The sequence below is a fragment of the Canis lupus genome, chromosome 5 (assembly GCF_048164855.1).
Source record: "Canis lupus baileyi chromosome 5, mCanLup2.hap1, whole genome shotgun sequence".
Lineage (NCBI taxonomy): Eukaryota > Metazoa > Chordata > Mammalia > Carnivora > Canidae > Canis > Canis lupus.
Genome location: NC_132842.1, coordinates 21,761,544 through 21,784,029, shown reverse-complemented (window position 1 = coordinate 21,784,029; position 22,486 = coordinate 21,761,544). Strand labels below are relative to the sequence as shown.

At 39.4% G+C, this 22,486-nt stretch overlaps 1 protein-coding gene and 1 long non-coding RNA gene across 2 annotated transcripts in view; one reads left to right on the top strand and one right to left on the bottom strand.

The window, feature by feature from the left end:
- Nucleotides 1–22,486, bottom strand: part of ITGA8 (integrin subunit alpha 8) — a 169,479-nt gene that overhangs the window by 14,497 nt on the left and 132,496 nt on the right. The window contains exons 26-27 of the mRNA XM_072825691.1: nt 11,754–11,882; nt 6,808–6,921 (exon numbers count right to left, since the gene is read on the bottom strand). Coding sequence (XP_072681792.1) covers nt 6,808–6,921; nt 11,754–11,882 — 243 coding nt within the window. The remainder of the gene's footprint in view (nt 1–6,807; nt 6,922–11,753; nt 11,883–22,486) is intronic.
- Nucleotides 1,292–22,107, top strand: LOC140633328 (uncharacterized). The gene is made up of 3 exons (XR_012030951.1): nt 1,292–3,214; nt 4,536–4,689; nt 22,001–22,107. It is a non-coding gene; the product is annotated as an uncharacterized lncRNA (long non-coding RNA).

The window sequence follows — 22,486 nt, the reverse complement described above, 5'->3', positions numbered from 1 at the left end:
TAGGCAGAAGGAGAAGCAAGCTCCCTGCTGGGAGCCTGGTGCAGGCCTTGATCCCAGGGATCACGCCCTGAGCCAAAGGCAGACACTCAGCCACTGAGCCACCCACATGTCCTAGATACTAAATTATAAAGAAATTTATCACATTTCATCTTATACAGAAGACCCAGAGAAGACTTTCTTAATCTCAGCACTGTTAGGATTTTGGGGTTGGATGGGGAACTGTCCTGAACATTGTAGGATATGTAGTAGTATCTCCAGCCTCTACCCACTAGATGCCAGTAGCACTTCTACCATAGTTGTGACAACCAAAAATATCTCTAATTATTGTCTGTCCCCCAGGAGGCAAAATCCTCTTGGTTAAGAACCACAGACTTAGAGCCATAGAGTTTTTGATAGAACTTTTCAGCAAATATTTTTTTTTTTGTTTAATTGGTTCTCATATTAACTGTTGATTAAAGCCAAAGGAAAATATTTAAGACTAAGTCAAGGAAGGCCGTTTTGAGAAAGTAAATTTCTGTGGTTCCCCACCATTTAACTTGAGACAATGATTAGAGCTATCCAGTCTTGGGCTGGAGCTGGTTCATAATGGCTCTTGAGAGGAGACAGACTGTGAGAATTTCAGGAATTTTGAGTATCAGTTGTTAAAGCCATTACTAAAACATATATATGTAAATTTCAGAAAAAAATATTTTTAAAAAGATAATACACAAAAACTCAGCATTTATTAACTATTTTATTGTGTTTCACTAGTATCTATGCTCTTTTTTAAAAAAATTAAGATTTTATTTATTCATGAGAGACACAGAGAGGGAGGCAGAGACATAGGCAGAGGGAGAAGCAGGCTCCCTGTGGGAAGCTCAATGCAGGACTTGATCCCAGGACCCCGGAATCATGACCTGAACTGAAGGCAGATGCTCAACCACTGAGCCGCCAGGTGCCCCAGTAACTGTAGCTGTGCTCTTGATATTATTTAAGTGTATTGTATCTGGAAGGGGAAATACTATATGATGGTGTGCTAATGCCCCTCTTCCCAACTCCAGATTTGGTGATATTGTGTTGGCAGCTTGAAATCAGCCATAGTAGGAATATTTACACCATGGGAATCAGCAAATGCTGCAATGGTGCTTCCCCCACCCTCAACACACACACACACATAAGCAGTTTATTAAACATTCACCAGAACTTCACTATTTATAATCCAATGTTGGGTTTCTTGAGGCCAATCCATCAGGTTGGATTTTTTTTTTAAGATTTAATTAATTTATTCATGAAAGACACAGAGAGACAGGCAGAGACAGAGGCAGAGGGAGAAGCAGGCTCCCTGTGGGGAGCCTGATGTGGGACTCGATCCTGGGACTCCAGGATCATGCCCTGAGCCAAAGGCAGATGCTCAACCGCTGAGCCACTCAGGCGTCCCATCATCAGGTTGGATTATGAAAATTTTGTTTCTATTTTTTTAAAAAGTTCTTTTTTTCCCCTCCTGTGACTGAATTTTTTTCTCCCCTCAATAAATCTCATCTCCTCTAGATGAGAAGGACAGGCCAGACTATGCAAAACTTTTAAATACTTAAGGACACTGATTTTTTCTTTCTTTCTACCCCAACATTCCAGGATAAGTAACTTTATTCATTTGGAAAAATTATTTTTTGCTTGTTATTCTTCTGATGTTTTCTTATCTTCTGGCTTTTCATTTTAACTGAAAGCTGGATTTTTATGTGTTTATTTGAGAAGTGTTTTTTAAACGTGGAAAACTTTGCTCATAAAATCTTGCAGGTACTTGGTGATTTAAATCTACTCTCTTTACCACCCTGGCTGGTAGACACAGAAGGAACATGACCAAATTCTGGTCATGAGATTCTGCACATAAGAATCACAATTATATACTCATATGCCCGTGCTTCCCAAACATCAGTGAACAAATTTTCTTTAGTCTCCAAGTTCAATAAAAAAGAATTGATAGAAAATAATTCTTTTCCCCCTGAAGTCGTATCTTTGAGGAACAAATCAACAGAGACCTCCATCTCTGTTTCAACTCTTGATGGGAAGTTTTGGGTTTCTTGATTCTGCATTTATGAATATGGAAGTTTCTTAATGAATAGAAGGTGGGATTTGAACTCTAGAATGTAGAACCTGGAGAAACATGTTTCTCTGGGGGGATTTCCATTCACCTCTGTCCTTTACCCCTGCTCTGGGCCACAGTTTGATATTTTCTCGTGTTCTACTTCGTCACCAATCCTTAGTATCCTTTTCCAGTGGTTCACAAACCCCTGGACTTTGCTGAGTTTCAGAAACAATTGGGGTCAGGTCCCGGGATTCTGATTCAGAAAGACCAGTATGAAACTATATTTGTCCTACATTTTTTGCAATTTTGACATTGTTTAACTCTTTCTTTGTCTCTATTACTTGTCTCACCAAGATTATATAAAAATGGAGGGTGTAAAAAGAATGGAGGGTATAAACCACGGGATGTAATGTTTATATCTTACACAGCACTTGAACACCATCACCATGGCTGACTGAGCATGTAAATGGACAGTGAATGAACTTTCTCACCTCATGTAATACCAATATGATAACACCTTGCAAAAGGTTTGGTTCTTTCAATGGTTGAATTGGACCCTCTCTGTTATCAACTAGATTAGAAAGTTCAAGAAGTTGTAAGAGAGATACGGACATAGAATGAGGGCTGTGGTTCATGAAAATGGGCTGTTGACCTGCTCCTCCACTATTTGATTCTGTATTGCAAACTGACACAGTCTGGGTCCTGATCAAATTAAGATGGTAGGCAAATAGCCTGTAAAAATACAACTCATAGATCTACTCCTTATTTAATTTAATTTAATTTATTGATTATTATTATTTTTAAAGAATTTATTTATTTGAGAGAGAGAGAGACAGAGCATGAGCAGGCAAGAGGAAGCAGAGGGAAAGGGAGAAGCAGGGACCCTGAGATCATGACCTGAGCTGAAGGCAGATGTGTAACAGATTGAACCACACAGGTGCCCCCCTACATCTTATTTTAAATTATTCTTCAAAACCAAGGTTTCTTCCATCCCATTCAGTAGGAAAATGCTTTTTTTTTTTTTTTTTTTCATTTTTCTAAGATGCTCTGGAGCTCCAGGGAACAGAGAATGTAAGCAATTCGGCTGTGATCACCTGGGGCAGCACCAAAGATATGCTAGTCTTATGACTGCAGGTCAATGGCATGGCACAGGTAAGTAATTCATGAACAATTATGAGCAGAGTCATATTATTGATTCCACGTTCAAAGTTGAATGCTTTCAGCCGTGGTCTTCAGATAACAATTACATTATTCTTATGTTTAAAAGAAATTTCCTCTTCCATATAGCAATCTACTCATGTAATAGCAATCATTGCCATATTGTAGGCAATTTAAGATTGAAAAAACAGCTGGAGTTAATATCTATTGACAATATCTTAGACCTTCAACCTGACCAGCTAGCTATTAATCCTCAGAAAATGCTCTGTTCTCCTGTCATTGCTGTGTCATTTCAACTGCGGTTTGCAGCTCACTAGCTGCCTCTGTTATGCACTTTTGCACAATGATTTGCTTATGGTTTTGGTATGAATAAAAGTCCTCTAGTTGGTAACAAATGGAGAGTGAGGCTTTCGAATTGGTTAAATGCATACATAGTGTGGCTGGTAAGGTCACAAGCCCTTCTACTCCTACCTTCCCATTGCCTAATAACTTCTCAAGAATTCTTTTTGACCACATAGCCCATGTTGAAGTACTCAACATTTGCCAGAAAGAAAGCCTGGTGAATTGACAAAACTGAAGCAATTACTGGTAAAATCTTACCAGAAACTGTGAAGGATTGTTTCAAACAGCAATCAACAGGACAGGGTATCATTTAGGGCTAATCTAAATAAAATCTTTTTCTGAGCCATTTGCCTGTTCACCAAGTGGACAGGAACAAACATAATGCAGCAAATCATGTCATGCAGGAATTGTAAACTTTCTAGTTTGGATTAGGAAGAATTGTAAACTTTCTAGTTTGGATTAGGAAGAAAGAACATGTTTCCGTCCTTTAGGATTTCATGACAAAACCGTTAAAGACCTCCAGTATATAATATATTCTTGAGAGAGGGAGAGAGTGAGCAGGAGAGGCAGGGAGAGAGTGAGAGAGAGAGAGAGAGAGAGAGAGAGAGAGAGAGACTGCAATAAGGCACTCCTTTCTGGCACTCAGATTCCAAGCTAGGAATAAGCAGAAACTGGGTGTCCAGAAATTTGGGCTACGGCTGTTGGTAAATGCTGGTGATTTGGGCCACTCTCTTTGGTTTTGGTTTTGGTCATGATCTCAGAGTCTTGGGATCACGGAGCCCCTCGTTGGATTCTGCGCTCAGCAAGGAGTCTGCTTGAGATTCTCTCTCTTCCTCTGCCCCTCCCCCTGCTCTCTCTCTCTCTTTCTCTCAAATAAGTCAATAATCTTAAAAAAAAATCATGTTTCCCTTGACTGTTTTGTCCTAATGATTTTAGTCCTGCTTCATAAAAAAGTTATTTTCCTTTATTTCAGCAGGACATGATGCCCAAAGTAATCGAAGGAATGTATGGTTATCATTGAAGACTGTATGGACTTGGGAATTCAGTAAGACTCCTCTCCTTAACTCAACTCTGAGATAAGAAGTAATGACTCAAAATCAGAGTGACCATGAGCAAATTGGTGGAAAGTAAGTAGTACCTGAAGCAGCATCTGGTGCATGGTTGGCACTCCATGGGTATTTGTTTAGTGAATGAATAAATAATGGTTTAACTAAAAAAAAAAAAATAAATTGTGTACTGCATTTCTCCCTGGTTCAGGCATTCAAAACTTCCTGGCTTAGTGGTTGAGCATCTGCCTTTGACTCAGGTCATGATCCCAGGGTCTTAGGATGGAGTCCTGTGTGAGGCTCCCTGTAGGGAGCCTGCTTCTCCCTCTGCCTATGTTTCTGCCTCTCTCTGTCTCTCATAAATAAATAAATAAATAAATAAATAAATAAATAAATAAATAAATAAAATCTAAAAAAAAAAAAAAAGCTGGGGGTGATTTTGCCCCTAGGGGACATTGGCAATGTCTGGAGAGTTTTGTGGCCACAACTGGGGTGGGTTGCTACTGGCATCGAGTGGGTGGAAGCCAGGGATGCTGCTAGGCATCCTATAATGTACTTCCTATAAAGCATTCTATAATCCTACAATGATAGACCTCCCACAATAAAGAATTATCTGATCTGAAATATACTGAGATTAAGAAACCCTGCCTCATGTTAAAAGAAAAACTTCACAACAACCATTTCAAAAATACCTTTAACTTTCCTTCTATTTATTTTAGAAACAAAATTAAAGATTAAAGAAGCATTTTGTATTCCAGAAAACATGAAAGGAACTATGAAATTCTGTATTTATTAGTTAGAGTCCAAAGGATGTTACCATTTGATTTTCTATGGCACAATGAGCCAAATGAATTTTTTAATAGTTAAAATATGAGCAAGATTGCATAGATTTGGTAGGGGTTTTAATTTAGCTTATTTTTCTCCTCTCTAAATCCTTTCTAAACAAGGTCACAACATAGTATATTTAAATAAATCACTGTTTCCAAATGGAAAAATTAATTTCCTTAGTATAAAAGAGATTTTAAAACTTTAAAATGCACACAATCAATGGAATTATCTGTGGCAGTGTGGGATGCCACCACATATAGATAAGCCAAAGCAGCAAAGAATCTACTAATCACACATATGTGTAACGTCACTGAGATGCATCCAGGCTGGAGCCAGTCCATGGGAACACCAAACAAGCAAAACTTTTTAGGGCCATCTCCCTTTTCCCCTCCTAATTGATTTCTATTTTGATCGTTTTGGGCATATGGCTCGTACTGTGCTCTTGTACTCACTATCATTCCACTAACTAATATTTACTGAAAAACTACTACATGCTGGGCACTGGGTATGATGTAGTGAGCTAAATAGATTTATTTGAATCGAAGTTACTGTCTAAACGTCTTAGGGACTCAAGATATTTAAATTGGCTTCACCTAAAAAATGAAAGAGTATTACCCAGCCACAAAAAAGAAAGAAATCCTGCCTTTTGTGACAACACAGATGGACTGGGAGGGCATTATGTTACGTGAAATAAGTCAGAGAAAGACAAATACTGTATGATATCACTTACATGTGGAATCTAAAGAAGAAGAACTCAGAAATAGAGTAGATCAGATTGGTGGTTGCCAATGGTGGGGGACGTGGGGAGATGTTGGCAAAGGATACAAACTTCCAGCTACAAGATGAATAGGTTCTGGGTATCTAATGTATAATTAACAATACTGTATTGTATTCTTGAGAGCTGTTGAGAGAGTAGACCTTAAAAGTTATCACCTACCGTCCACACACACACACACACACGTAATTACATGAGGAAATGGAGGTATGAAGTGACTTCAGTGCAGTAACCATTCCAAAACATATACATGGATCAAATCATCAGGTTGTACACCTTAAACTTACATATGTTACATGTCCACAATAAACCTGGAAAAAAAATGTCTTCACCTGATGGGAAAGATGACCAGCTGATCTTGGCTCAATGGCTCCATAGACACTTCTTTTAAAAGATTTTTAAAAATTTAAAATATTTTAAAAAATTAATAAAAATTTTAAGTTGAAAATGAAATAAAATTAAATCTAAATTTTTTAAGTGAAAAAATTCAAAGCTTTTTAAATTTAAAGATTAAGACATTCAAAAGTCTTTTTGAGACAAACTTCCAACTGAGATTTTGAGGAGAGATTCCCTGCAAGCCTGTGCAATGTTGTTACCTGGAGAAAGGTCCTGGCCCATAACCGTGATCTGACTTTTAGGACAGCGCTTTCTCCTCCTTCTAGCTGCCCCACTGCACAGGAGATCTGTAAGCACTCGATATTTGTACAATTCTGCAAAAAACCAATAGCAGTGGTGGCCCATCAGTGTCTTTAAATTGTCAACATTGAAGTCAGTTTATCTGCATTGTATTTTCTCAGAAGTCACCATCTAATTCATAAATTAGTCATTTAAATAACACATTTACCTTGACAATCAAGAGAAAACACAGCTTTGTAGTAATGATGTGTCAGTTTTAGTAGTAGTGTAGAGATAAAATGGAGCATAAAATACAACAAAAATTTTAGGCTTCTTTTTTTCCTAAGGACTTAAAGCAATATTCCTGCAGCAGTGATTGGGTTGTTCTGTTTCCTCTTCTTTTTATTTTATTTTATTTTTTGAAGATTTTATTTATTTATTCATGAGAGACATACAGAGAGAGGCAGAGACATAGGCAGAGAGAGAAGCAGGCTCCCTGTGGGGAGCCTGATGCGGGACTCAATCCCAGGATCCCAGGATCCCAGATTCCCAGGGTCCCAGGACCCAAGGGATCACGACCTGAGTCAAAGGCAGATGTTCAATCACTGAGCCATGCAAGTACCCTGGATTGTTCTGTTTTAATTTCATTTCTCAGAACATGTAAAGATATTCCTGGTAGACATTTACAACACCTGACCCTGGGCTAAGCAAGCCCTGAAAAGGCTTCAGAGGAAGCTCCTTGTGTCTATATTATCTCAAAGACCCAGTGTTAACAACCCATTGACAAACATTTGCTCCAAAACATTCTTCTCTCTAAATTACTTCTTGGTTATAAAGCAGAATCTTCTTTGAGTTCCATGCTATTTTTAAACTAGTTTCTAGTCTTGCCAACTTATAATGGGTAACTCTTACCAAATGGAATGCACGTTCCAGGGAAATATTCATTATGATGACATTCTGTCTGCCAAATCCTATCTTCTGATTGGATCCAGTATGGAAATAAATGGACACCTCACCTCCACTATCTGTGTACCTATGTACAGGGTGTTACTTCTTGGATTGTTCTCCCTCACTGATTTGAATTTGATTCAGTGGGCTATGCTTTATTTATTTCTCATGTTTCAAGCACTGGGCTCTGGCCTGTTGATGCTCAGTATACATTAGTTTATTGAATATTACGCACAGGATTTAATGGAAGCATTTTACTTTATTTTTTTAAGATTTTATTTAATTTTTCATGAGAGACACACAGAGAGAGGCAGAGACACAGGCAGAGGGAGAAGCTGGCTCCCTGTGGGGAACCTGATGCAGGACTCAATCTCAGGACCCCAGGATTATGCCCTGAGCCAAAGGCAGATATTCAACTGCTGAGCCCCCAAGCATCCTGAGGCAGTTCACTTTAATGAAATTGCTAAGCCACAGAGTAACCTGAGGGACATACTGCCATGAGAACTTTTTTTGAGAACCTCAGAATTCTCTAAGAGCAAAGCAATCAGGGATACATATCTGATAAATTCCAGGGAGGTCAGATTTCTACATGCTGTTTCCAAATTCAGGTGGCTGGGCTGTTCCTATTCTACTAGGGTTGGGCGCTGAGGTGTCTGGGGTTTTGTGCCTCCAGCAGGAGTAGGAATTCTGGAAGCACTGCACTCAGGTCCCCTGTGAGGACCTTTGTGTTTATCTATACTTCATTACTGACATGCTATGTATCCCCAATCCTACCCTGTGGAGGCCAAGGAGGGGAGTGAGAAGGAGGTTATTCTTGTAAACTCCCTGGAGCTGTTGGTCCTGGTGAGCTAGCTCTGCTGGAGGATTCTGGAGAAGATGGTGCTCAGAATGAATCATGAAGGGTGAGAAAGAGTGACCTAGGTGGACAGGGACAAGCCCAGCGTGTGTTCAGAAGAAAGGAGAGAAGGGTATTTGGAGTCAGGGTGGACAGATGGAAATGAGAGAGGAAAGTCTAAGTGATAAAGAATTTTCCCATTTGGGCCAAGGACTTTAGATTCTATTCAGAAGGTTCTGTTTATGCAAGGGCTACGAACAGGTTTGGGTTTTAGGGGCAGGTGGTATGTGAGTCAAGAATGGTGGGGAGGAGAGCGAGAAGCCATGAGGGTGACAAGAGCTTGTTGCAAGAGTCCAAGTGAGAAGGAGGAGGTCCTTACCTGGGGCATGGGAGGGAGCGAGAAGACGAAGTATAGGAAAGTTCAGGAAGTAGAATGGGACAGTTGGTGACAAGCTGGAAGTTGGGATGAAGGGAGAGAGGATTGGAAGGAGCCCTTCTGGCTTGGGGAACTGAGTGGGTGGGTCCTGATACTACTGAGATTGGGAATCCCAGAGGAGAAGCACTTTCTGAGGGTCATGAAGATGGAGTCCTGGACATGTTGGGACTGGGGTGGCTATCAGACATCCAGGTGAATGTATACGCTGAGCCGCTTGAGTCTAGAGCTCAGTAGAGATGGCTAAGATGGCAGGAGGCACATAGGCATGGCTGGAGTTAATGATCTTGCAGAACCTCTTCCTGAAGGAGCGAAGTCAATAGGAGAGGGGAGGGGCCCGAAGATGGAATCTTGAGGTACAGGGATGTCTGCGAATGGGCAGAGAAGCAGGCCAGGGACAACTGTAAGAAGGCACAGGCCAACAGACTGGAAGAGAGCCTGGAGAGAATGTGTTTTGGGGAGGCCAAGGGATGGGATGGTTTTAGGAAGCAGTTCATAGCATCATATGCTGAAGAGGGTTTGAAAGATAAGGTTTCTGTAAGCGGAGTAGGAAAAAGGACAAGAAGAAAGCCTGGGGAGGAGGAGATGAGGTGGTCAGTACGAGAGCAGCAGGGGCCCTAGATGAGAAAGGCAAGGACATTCTTGGCGGAGGAAAAATTGTATTTCCATGCTATGGATACAAATTTTTCCTATGCAAATGTGGAAATTACAATCCAACACAAGATGTTGGCATTTTGCACTTTCAAATTCCTAATCAGAAACGGGATTCAGTAAGTTGTTTTTAACTAAACAAAAACCGTAGGCGGTCTTATTTAACTTTTGATTTTAGAATAAACTTCGTATAATCACTTTCTATCCAGAACTGTTTTGACTTGAGGACATGGGGAGGCGTACGGTTTGCAATTTTCAAACCAATAAGAGAATAAAGCATGAGTTAACAAAGTCAGATATGGAAATCAAGAATTGCCTTGCTCTCATCTGCTAGTAACAAGTTTCTATGATATTCAGGAGTTAAAAATCATTGTGCATTTAAAAAATCTTTTTTAAAAAGATTTCATTTATTTATTCGTGAGATATATATATATATATATATATATATATATATATATATATATATACAGAGAGGCAGAGACACAGGCAGAGGGAGAAGCAGGCTCCACACAGGGAGCCCAATGTGGGACTCGATCCTGCAACTCCAGGATCACACCCCGAGTCAAAGGCAGACACTCAACCACTGAGCCACCCAGGTGTCCCTAAAAAAATCTTTAATGAGAAAACAGGAGGGAAAAAAAAATCTGACCCTACAACAGAAGTGCATATACTTTTCAAATGAATTTTAGTTATTAATCTCTACAGCCTCAGGGTGTTTATGAGAAATACACTAAAGCATAAATTGAAAAACATAAGTGAATCTTGATTTTCTAAATTGTTGATTCCCATAGGTGTGGACACTGGTTCTCCAGAGGGCTTTTATATTGGTACTGCGTTTTAGAATTCTATAGATGCCAATCATTGCTTTCTTTTTACAAAATTTATTAAATTTTATTGAGGTAAATTGACACACATTATATTGTTTCAATATTTGTATATATTGTGAAATGATCTCCACAATCCAGTTATTATTCATCATCACAGTTATAATTTTTATGATCTTTAAGAGCTTTTAAGATCTCCTCTCTTAACACCTATCAAATATGCAATATATTATTATTAAGTGTAGTACCATTCTGTATGCCACATGCACAGCTATTGTTTTCTATTCTATTATTTCTCCTGGAAGCTTTCTTTAAACAATAATATGTGGCATTTTATTAATTTATCCTAAGCTGAATAGCATATCACTTTCTGACTCTTAGGTTTTAAAAAACATTACCATACCATAAAAAGTTGCAGGGATTTGAATCAAAATCTGCCACCTGCCATAGCTTTTTGCCAGGTAACTTTAGGTACTTCTATTATAATAAACATTCCTCTCTTGATTTAAGTTTAACTAAATAAGTTAGACTTGCTTGATATACTTTTCTGTCCATTTCTGTGTTTGAAACTTTTTATGAATGTTACAACATGCTCAAGACATGAAAACAAATCATTTTAGCCTCTTTTAAGTGTAGTGTTTGGTGGTATTAACATTCACCTTGGGACGAGTGTGAGAATTGAACAGAAAATACTGACTCTTGAGTGCTCTCCACGGTTCTGCAAAGGGTTTACTAATAAGCTCAAAATCAATCTACCATAGCCGCCAACGCTAAGACTCTGCAGGATTTTGACCCAGGAAATCAGAAGGCCCCATTCTCATCTCTTCTGGACCAGCAGAGGAGTCTGAGATGCAGGGACATGTGTCAACAACCTCCCTCCACCCCCAGGACCTGCTGCTCCAGGCCTTTCCACACTCTCACTCTCAAGGTCTGGGGACATGCTCACATGGGAGCTTTGTGTTCTCCAAAGCACTACATGCCATGTTTTAGATTTTTATCATTATTTTTCTAACGTGGCCTGCATGGCAGGTTTAGAAGAGTGAAAACACTATAATGCAAATACTCCTTTGTCTGCATGGAAGAGTTGCTTTCACGGCTCATAACATGTACTGCCAAAACACGGCAGGCATATCTGAGCATTGAAACAATAGTCAAGTTCAAACCATCTGTGTTTGGGAGTTCTGGCCAATCCAGCCTTTCCTCTCTGATCTGCGCACGCTGAGATAACCAACTCACCAGGATTTTTGCGGGGCTCTGTCTGTGGGGCTCCAGCACCCCCACATCTCTCCTCCGGACAAGATGAGGGATGGTCGAGTTTCGCAAAAAGGCGCTCAGCTCGGGGGTGTCCTCTGGGGGGGTGGCGGGCTGCCAAGAGAAAGCAAGAGACAGCACATCAGTCTCATAAATGCTCATCACCTCTTCATTAGCCTTGAACTCCAGGCATTTCGTGGATAAGGAGTCACAAGAGAAGCCAGACCTGTCCTGATTTACCAGCAGTGTGTTCAACCCCAAAGTGAAATGCATGGACAAGGAACCAGCCTTCCCATTCTCCAACCATAGGAGCTCCTGAAGGATGGGGAATGCATCTTGGGAAAGTTTATCTGGTAAGGATCAGATTTTCAGTAGAAGTGATCTCCCCAGATGGAAGTGACTTTTCAAGCATGAGTCATTATTTTCCTGTTACTTTCCTTTTATCATTTATTCGTGCTGGGGAAGCTCAGGAACCTTCTGTGTGGTGAGACGGATCCTGAGGTGGCAGGAAAGTGAGGCGGTGGCTGTGGGGAAACAGCCTGACGTAGTCAAGGACCAAACATCAGCACGTCTAAGCCCCATGCTCCTGGAGTTGGAAGAAATGCTCCTTCAGGAGTGAATCATGTTCTAATAAAAATGACTTTTGCAAAGCATGCCACATGAACACTGTGCTGTAAGGGGGGTTGTTTTGTGAGTGTTCTAGAACTTATGATTTTATCTCAGGCTCCATGCTGGGTACCTCTGATAGCTGAATAAATATTTTGAAAGTGCCTGTAAGTCACACATAATATCCCATTAAAAGTCTTCATTTTAGACTGCCTGAATATAGAAACTTAATTTTCTGCTCCTGCCCCAAGTCCCTCCAAACGCACGTTCTTTTACATAGTTTCTCTTTGTAGTCACAGGAGCAATAGTAGTATGTTCATTTCTATGGGATGAACAAAGATATTCCTATATTGTAGATGTAAGAAGTACCACAAAAGATGAAATGATCATGCTCAGCCTGTTCTAAGACCCTAGGAAAATCTACGGGATAAACAGAAAGGTAAGAGTCCAGATTCTGTAGTATGCCACGAACAGCCCTCTATATACTGGCCTCAGCCTACCTCTCCAGCCTTGTTTCTTACCAAGAGCTCTCTCCATCCTGCCCTGCAATGTATAGAACCACTGTCCACTCCTGACATGCACCAGGATGATTCCTGGGCCCCTGTTTGGCATTCCACATGGTAGCTCCATTCCCCCTTATGCACCCATCAAGCTGTGCAGTAACTGCCTGCTGACCAGCCTGAGTTGCCCAGCAAGGAAATGTAAAATGATAAGCATTGTGTCTCATATAACATCCAAGGAAGTATCAGGAAACAGGGAGAGAAAGAAGATCCAGTGAGGAAAAGTAAAATGGGAGAAATCAGATGTAACAGACAATCCAGGAAAGTGGGAAAGTGTGAACCTAGGGAAGTCTAAGGAAAAGAAAGTTACAAAAATAAAGGAGTGACTAAGAATGTCAAATTCTGCAGAGGAATAAAGAATGAGGACTAAAAGTAGTCATTGTATTTGTCACAAAAGAAATTATGGACAGATGATCCAGCAATTCCATTCGGGGTATTCATCGGAAGAAAATAAAACACTAGCTTGGAGAGATTTTCAGCAGAAGTGATCTCCCCAGATGGAAGTGAGATCGCCTCCATGTTCACTGGAGCATTATTTATAGTAGCCAAGATATGGAAGCAGCCTAAGTGTCCATAGATGGATGAATAGATGTGGTGTCCATGCACGCATATATGCACACCAATATTATTCAAGCATAAAAAAAGAAGAAAATCCTGCCATTTATGAAACATGGATGACCTTGTGGGCATTAAGTGAACCAAGACAGAGAAAGACAAATACATGTGGAATCTAAAGAAACAAAAAAAGACCACTCCAAACCAAAACAAACCCCTAAACTCGTAGATACAGAGACTAGATTGGTGATTGTCACAGTTTAGGGGGGCTGGGGAGGGGGCAAAATGGGTGAAAGTGGTCACAAAGTATAAACTTCCAGTTATAAAATAAATGTCTTAAGGATATACTGTACAGCACAGTGACTATAATTAATAATACTGTGTTGTATATTTGAAAGTTGCTAAGAGAGTAGATCTTAAGTTTTCAACACAAGGAAAAGCATTTGTAACTCTTTGTGGTGATGGATGTGAACTAGGCTTACTTACCATGGTGATAATTTCACAATGTATATAAATACCCAATCATGTTGTACACCTGAAACTAATATGCTACATGTCAATTATATCTCAATGTAAAACGAGAAAAAAAGAATTTGTAGATGCCCTTTACCGAGCAGAGGATTGGTATGTGTGGAAAATGATCTGCAGAAGCCAAAGGGTGAATGCATTCAAACAAATGAATATTTGAAAAAATAAAATTAAATCTTTATCTTATTCTTATATTAAGGCAATTTTCCATGGCTCAGAGATGAGATGCAGCCACGTCTTCCAAATAAGAAAGCACCAAAAGAAAACAAAATAAAACATAGATGCTCTTAGTTGCTATTTATAATGGAAACAGAATAGTAATATAAAACTTTGTGGGCATACATAGATTACTTGTTAAATGACATTTATGCATAAGACTACTGAACAGTTTTTTGATGTAGAGCTACATAGAATTCTAAAAAATACAAGATCTTAGTAAAGGGAATAGGCAGGTTATAAAATAGCATATATAATAAGATTGTATTTTTAAATTAAAAAATGGATGTATATTTAACTTGTATATCTAGAAATAATCTGGAAGAATAATCATGTAAATATTGCCAGTGCTAGAGATTTGATGATATTAAGAAGTTTCACTAACTACTTTTCAGGTATGATAATGGGTATTATAGATTTTTTAAAAAGTTTTTATTTATTTATTCATGACAGACACACACACACAGAGAGGCAGAGACGCAGGCAGAGGGAGAAGCAGGTCCATGCAGGGAGCCCGACGTGGGACTTGATCCCAGGTCTCCAGGATCCAGGGTCTCCTGAACTGAAGGCAGTGCTAAACCGCTAAGCCACCTGGGGTTGCCTGGTATTATAGATTTTTAAAGAGAATACTTAATTACTGGCAATATACAATCAATTGGAAAAGTAAACCAATGCACACATAAATGGGAAATTAACAGTAAATGGGTGGTGACATAATTAGAAATTAAAAATTTTCTTTATGTTTTATACATTGCCTGATATATTCTTTTGACAGACATTTAGTACTCTTTAATATGAAAATTAAAAAAAACTCAATTGTAATAAGAGTAAAAGAGAAATAAGAAAGCAGGGATAACAAGTAGAGTATGGCTAAACATGAAAGGGAATAGGGGCTCATTCTTGGAAGGAGATTCGGATCCAAGTCATTTGCTTATTGTTTTGAAGAAGCAGGAAATTTAACTAAGTTTCTGGGGTCCAAGGAGGGAACCAGCAGAGAGGAAGAGCTTGAAAATATAGGAAACGGGATACTTGATGTAGCAAAGTTAAATTTGGAATCCGAAGAAGGGATTAGTAAAGGGAATCCTTCCTTCCTCTCAAAGTATTGGGTAGGATTTGAGGATGAGAAAGAGACAATTAGAAGTGTGTGTGTGTGTGTGTGTGTGTGTGTGTGTGTGTGTGTGGTGGGGGTTGGGATTTGGGATGGCGAAAAGGATCCTTTGAAGATTCTCTTGCTGTAAGGTCATCTGCTAACAGTGATGCCAGAGAGGCTGGATAGGAAGTCTGAGAACAGTAGTGAAGGTTTGGAGAAGCCAATGAAGAAACTGCTAGGGGGGTCATCAGGATGGTAGAGGGGCTCCTCCAGACGCTGGATGTCCAGTGAGCACTTCCCACCATCGATGTGTCCTGGTACTTCAGGTGAAGGGGCAGAGAAGCCAAATTATGGGACTGTACCTGATCGAGATTTATGGAACAGGGACTTGAAAGGATAGAAGGGAAGGGAGGTTAAGTAAGAGAAACTGTAAAAGAGCGTTTCAACCGACTCATCATGGAATCCAGACTTGTCAGGAAAGAAAGTCTGGCCAAAGGCAGTCTTGAGAGTCAGGTGGGTGAGCTAACTAATAGAAAGTTTTCACATCAAAGAAGAGAAGGTCTTGTGGACAGAGGAAGTGAGAAAGTTATAAAAATAGGAGATTGCATTGGAGGCTTGGATGTTGACTTAAACACTTTAGGGACAGGGTGACCAGAAGTGATGTTCACAGCACTGGGCTGTTGAACTACATAGATTGTGAGGTGCAGACCAGCCCCACGGATGCTTGAACAGTAGGAAGGAGTGGTAGGGAAGGAGTGCCAGCCAAAGAGATGCTTAAGCATACACAATGGTGGACAATCTGAGAGAAAAGCTCTTATAAGATTAAAATTTGAATTGAGATAGAAAATTGTGAAGATCTCTAAGATTCCTTTATATATTTTATGTGTGTGTATGTATAGTTTTTGCTTTGATATTTTCATGTGTAATTTCTTTTTTTATATGGGTCCTTGGGAGATATGTTACAGAGTTAACTCTATCTAACCAAACTACAGGGGAACAGATACTGGAAGGACCTATGGAATGTTCCTTTATTCCTGTAGTAGTAGCAGTAGTAGGAAAATAATAGCCCAAAGAGAAGACAACTCTTCAGCTTCCTGTGTGATGGCATCAGATGCAGCTTGTGTACAGATAAAGAACACATTTGTGGTGGCCGCTGGTCCATCATCATTTACAAATATTATGAGCAGTCTCAGAGGGCTTACTCTGAGCCAGAGAATGAACGTATTACACAGCAGGGGTTGATAAAACATGCTTCTTTCTTTTCGTAATATTGTTTTACAGATAGAGGAATGTCCCTCCCAACCACCACACTGAGAAAGTCTTCGAATGGCTTACAAACCAGTTTTCTAAAGTGGCATTCCAGAAATTATTTCAGAATCTAAAACAAAACAAAAAAACCAAAAAGCAAAATGAACAAAAACTAAAAAACAAGGATGAACTTATCCAAGAAATGTAAACAACAGTTACAGCCTGTTTTCTAGATGAACTCTTGGAGCTTCTTTCACAACTGATCATGAACCCACGGGTCATGTTTTTCCTTAATCTGAAACCCTGAGAGGTGAGGGCCTCTTAGCACCCGTCTTAGGCAGGCATTCAGTTCAGAAAACAATTTGCTAAGTGCTCTGAGAAGCTGGTGATGAACACTCAAGTATCTTCCTCAGAACAATTGGAAAACTGTTCCTTTCTGCATTAAGGAAATAATTGTTAGTAAATATGGTTTTTCCCCAGCTGCTACTCACATTTTGACTCCAACAGGAGTTTCCTATTTGCATGACTCTTGACCAAACTCTTCACTCTGGGTAGGTTTAAATTTATGAGTTAAAGAGATACTGCATAGCTGGAATGTGCAATACTGGTGAAAATGCAACTTTTGAAGAAAATAGTTGGGTGCAATGAGATTAAAGGTTCTTTGAACCTGAACGAACACAACACATACTATCCTCATCTTGTTTGTGATTTGTCTTTGGATTTCAGGTATTCCTAATACACAAAAGATGGCAGACTTTTCCTCAGGTAATTCTTTGTCTATAATTAAATGGGAGTAGAGACAATCACAGGAGGTTGGGCTACCATGTCATTTTCTTCAAGACATAAATGTGAAGGATTTGTCAGGAGAGGAAAAAAAACACACACTTTTTTTTTTTTAACATCCTGAAAAAATAATAGATTCTCTCTGTTGGTGATTTTGAAGCTTCTGTTAGTTGTTGGAGATGTGTTCTTACATTTTAAAATTTCCATGAGAACCTGAAGACCATCTTAAAGAGAAGATAAGGCAAAGAGAAATTGACCCTGGAGAGTGTAAGCCCTTTGGTGGCTGAAAATTGGACCAATACGCACTGTTAAAAATAAAAAGTGAATGAAAGTCCTTTATCAGGGGGTGCATGTAAGAGAGAGAGAGAGAAATGGAGAAAGAGACAGAGAATGCAAGTGGGTCGGGAGCTATAACAAGTGTCCCTGCATTCTGAATTAAGAAAAACAGTAATTAAATGGAGGCCATTTTGAAGGAAAAGAATTCTCTCAAGGGTAAGACAAAACTATGCAAATTTGCTAAGTCAAGCCAAGGCAAGCCAAGGCAAGCCAAGCCACAGTCTGTGTTCACCAATTTTGAAAAAAACAAACACAAACCCCCATCCCCCCAAAACTAGTTGCAGGGCTATAATCCTTGATGGATGGTCCCTGTGTTTCTGCTTCCATGTTTGTACTATCTGGTTGCAATTTGGGCTTCCTGTGAGAATGCTCTTGTTTGAGACAGTTGTAACCTCCTGCTTTCCATGGCTCCAAAGCCCATTCTTCACACAACATTGGCTTCTCTCTTGTCTACCACCCTAATCTAGCCCCTATCAGATCATTTGTACCCCGGCTCCTTTCTTGAGTGGGCGCCCAGAATGTGGTACTGGGATCCTTGTGTGTGTTGAGGCCAGCACCTCGCTGGTCCTCCCATCCTGGGTACAGCCTGACATTCCACAGCCCTCTCTCCCGCTTCTTACACTTGGCTGTCCATGATGAAATCTTGCCAACTTAAAAAAAAAAAAAAATCCTTCACTCTTTATGCAGCTTTGGTTTCTAACTAGTGTTGGCTTTTTCAACTACATCTTATCTAGGGATCATCGCCTGTCTGGAGGACTCTCCAACCCCCAGGATAAAGTCTACCCAAATAGGATAATGGATAGTTTGAAATCATTATTTTACTGCCTTTAGAATGGTTGAGAAATACTTTATCCAACTCTAAAATTTTATTCCAAGGAGGATCTGGAATGAATTAGATTTAATGGATTGGTCAGAATGCTGCAGACAGTTGAATGTTTCACAGTTTTCGATGGTAGAATATGCAGGAATCGCCACATTAAAATCCTCTATCTCTGAAGCCTGGAGCCAGAACCTTCATGGCCATCTGCTTCTGCCCCTTCGTTCATAGAAGGCAGAGAAATGAACCTGGTGAAGTGAAACCATCATAGGAGGAACAGAAAACCAAGCACAGCAATCATTTCACTGGGAGGTGAAATGAAAGCAGAAGCAAATGTACCCAAGGCCCTGTCCCGCTCTCCGGCTTGCCTGCACTGGGTACTACAAGAGGCTGTGTGGCTCACTCCCTTTTCTTGAACCCCATCACCTGTGCATGCTCCTATTTCTGTTCACACTGGGGAATTGGAACAGTGTCAATAAAGCAGGCTAAGTGAATCCCCATGAAGCCTGATAGGAGGCAACTATTAAAAAAACTCATAAACTTCTAGTGGCATCCAAGTTATGTCTCCAATTTAGTCACTGATGCTCTGTATTTAGGCAGTGAGTGAGGTGGGTGTGGGTGAGAACTTTTGCCCACTATTTCCTCTGATCACGGTGGTGGCTGTCCAAGGCAATCTGCTCTTCATACCTTGGAGGGATAACTCAGCTGTACCAGTCACCACTGTGAAAAGTGAGTCCCGTTCAGAAGTTGAAGGCCTATGTGAGGAGAGTCGCATTTGGAATGCCTGTTGAATTTATAGCTGGGTTGTATTTCGGAGGATTTTAGGCTAGATGTTTGGCACTCAGGATACATCTGTCTTTAGAGGCAATCTTTTAAATTGTGGCTCAGTTTTCAGGCCAGCCCACAAAAAACCCTACTTTATCGACAATATGGCTTTGATGAGTAAAACTATGCATTCATAATAAAAAGTAAAGCCAAAAGGTTGCTGAGTAATTAAAAAAAAACACCACATTGTGTTAAATACATTAGTTCTATTAAATGCTAGCAGGTTTAATTAGGTGGATATGAGAAATTATTTTGAGATGTGGGATTTTGCAGGAAATATTCAGGAAATTTCAAAGGTTTTAGAGTTGGTGGCATTCTTTCCTTAGAGCAGATGGCTGAGAAAATGCCTCTAAGGAAATTTGGACAGTTGCTTTTTCATCAGCACATTCCCTTAGACATTGGTAGGAGCTGCAAAGGAGCAGTGAAGTAGAGAGCTCCTTCCATTGGTTGAGAAAAAAAATGAGGATATATATGGGGAAATGACAAAAAAGATTTATGTGACCCAAAAAGAAAGAATTTTGCTGTGCGGAAATCAGTTGATTGGCTATAGAAGCAAATGTGGGGAACTTGAAAATCCTCCAGAGGATACTTGGGAGAGCTGAGGTGGCAGTCTACCCTCTCAGAGTCCCACAGCTGGCCTGGGATATTTTGGTGGTTTGTCCAGTGGTCACTAGAGCATCCTCAGAAAGGACTTGTAGACCTGCTCATAGATGTAGATGTTTCAAGAGGCATTCTGTTTGTAAAGAAGTTGTAGAATCAAATCATAAGGAATTTGATCTTAGTGGATAATAAGATTGAATAGTAGGATTTACTTTTTGCCTATAGGAATGTATTTTGCCTCCTTTTTCCTTTTATTAAACCTACCCTTTCTCTGCTTCTTAAAGAATTAAGTTTTTTTTTAAAAGCTAGATGTTTAGGTATCTATATTTTTTAAAAGTATATTAATTTTTAAATATATAAAATATTTGGGTTAAATATTTTTTAACCCAAATGGGTTAAAAATGGGTGAAATGGGTTAAAAAATCCCAGCAATCAGCTTTGATGTAAGAATCTGAAATTGATACCTAAGTTAAAAAAATTTCTCAGATCTATTCTAGAAGATAGATAACCAAATAGAGTAAATAATTTGTTCTTTACTAATTTCCAATTCATATTTAAGACAGAGAATAGACTGTTTAGCTTTGTATTATCTAGGAAGAAATAAATTTCCAAGTATGTTTATAGGAACTTCACCAATAAATTAATGTCCTAAGAAGAAAATAATTTTCAAGTACTCTCAATTTGTTGGTACCTACTTATATAAAACATACTGATAATTAATTTTAAAAACTTATTTATTGATAAAAATCTCTTTTTGACTCTCTGGGTTATACACACTAAATGTAAGTAGAAGTGCTTAGAGGACCTGAAAGTAAAAACATTTCAAGTTTTTCATTATTCTGAATTTCAAGAGTTCATGAATTGTTATCATTTGTCATTTTGGGGAGCTATTCCTTCACATTGTAATCAAATCTTATATTCAATTTCCACAAATTGAGAGTTTTACAAATTTATAAATTGAGAGTTTAGGTCGCATTTTAAAGATTACTAGCCTTATATTTTTTATTGAAGTCTATACTTCAAAGAATACCCGGGTGGTAGGGACTGCAGGTGCCTAGTGGCTACCAACACCCAGTTTGCATGAATCTGTCAATGTTTAAGGCAAGTGATCTCTTGGTATCCTTCCTGTAAATGACTATTAAACTGCAGCAAAGAAAAAAGAATTCACAACCAACATGATGCATATCACACAAGTTACATAGTATCTATGAACATACATAGTGTTGGATATAAAGCAAACATTCAACTCCAGAGTTTAGAACTTCCCTAGGTGTCTGTGCTCCAAGGTTAAAGAGAAACCTTTAACCATAGGACATGTGAAAGCTTTAATTGCTTCAATGTTATACATTCCCTTTGAAGATGCTATTTTTGCTTTTTAAATTTTTAAAAAAGATTTTATTTATTTGAAAGAGAGACAGAGGGAGCACCAGCAAGGGGAGGGGCAGAAGGAGAGGGAAAAGCAGACTCCCTGCTGAGGGTGGAGCCCAATGTGGGGCTCGATCTCAGGACCCTGAGATCACAAAGTCAGACACTTAACTGATTGAGTCACCCAGGGGCCCCAGAAGATGTTATTTTATAATCCTTGAGGATATTAAAATCATCTCAATGAAGAACCAAAGGAGAGAGGAAATGGACAAAAAATTTTCCAGGGAGGAAGTATTTGAAATAATTTTGTGGAATACAAGTGACTTTATTTATTATTTCCTCATAAAGAAAGAGACTTGTCCTATAAATCCTTTAATACCGAATCCCTTTTAGTCTTCCTCTCTTGGAATAAAAGGCATGTTGGGTTGAAGAAGAAAGCGTTTCATAACTGGCAATGTCCCAGTGCCTGCAGTTAGAGTAGAGGCAGACCCGTGTTCCAAATGGTTGAGTTAGTATTTCATGAAGCCTGCCCTTTGCTCCATTTCCAATAGAGACACTGTCTCCCTGAGCTACTAGACAATGTCGATTCTTAAATAAAGTTCTCTTTTGAGGATAACATCTGGTTAAAAGGTTTTTTTTTTCTCTCCCCATTCAAATGTGACATTTTCAAGGGTTTATGCTAATTATGTTCTTTTCTTCCCAGAAGAAACTTAAAGCCAGATTTGGATCTTAATCTGAAGGGGATCATCAGCTCCTTGGACACTTGAGCTCCTGGCGAGTCTGTGACCAGAAAAGCAGCGTGGATGGCAGGTGGGGATTGTAGAGAGGCTGAGTTTTAGGTCCCCCAGACCCTGCCTCTTAACAGACCCCAGGTGATTGGATAAGCTTAAGAATCTGAGAAGCACTTCTTTATAAGCTGCACTAAAGAATGTGATCCAGAAATTTCCAGTCTAGGGGTTCTCGGGGGCACTAAGATGGCCTTTGGCAAATTATCGCATTTCTCCACTTAGTATTGGCAACATCTGGAAAAGCCCACTTGGCAAAGATCCTTCTATCTTTTGGCAATGTACCAAAAGGACTCTAAAAATAGCATTTTGTACGAATTCTCCAAAACATGACGTGTCTATTTATGATTTTGGTTTGATTTGTGCTGCTAGTCAAACCATATGCAAAAGATACCTATTAAAGT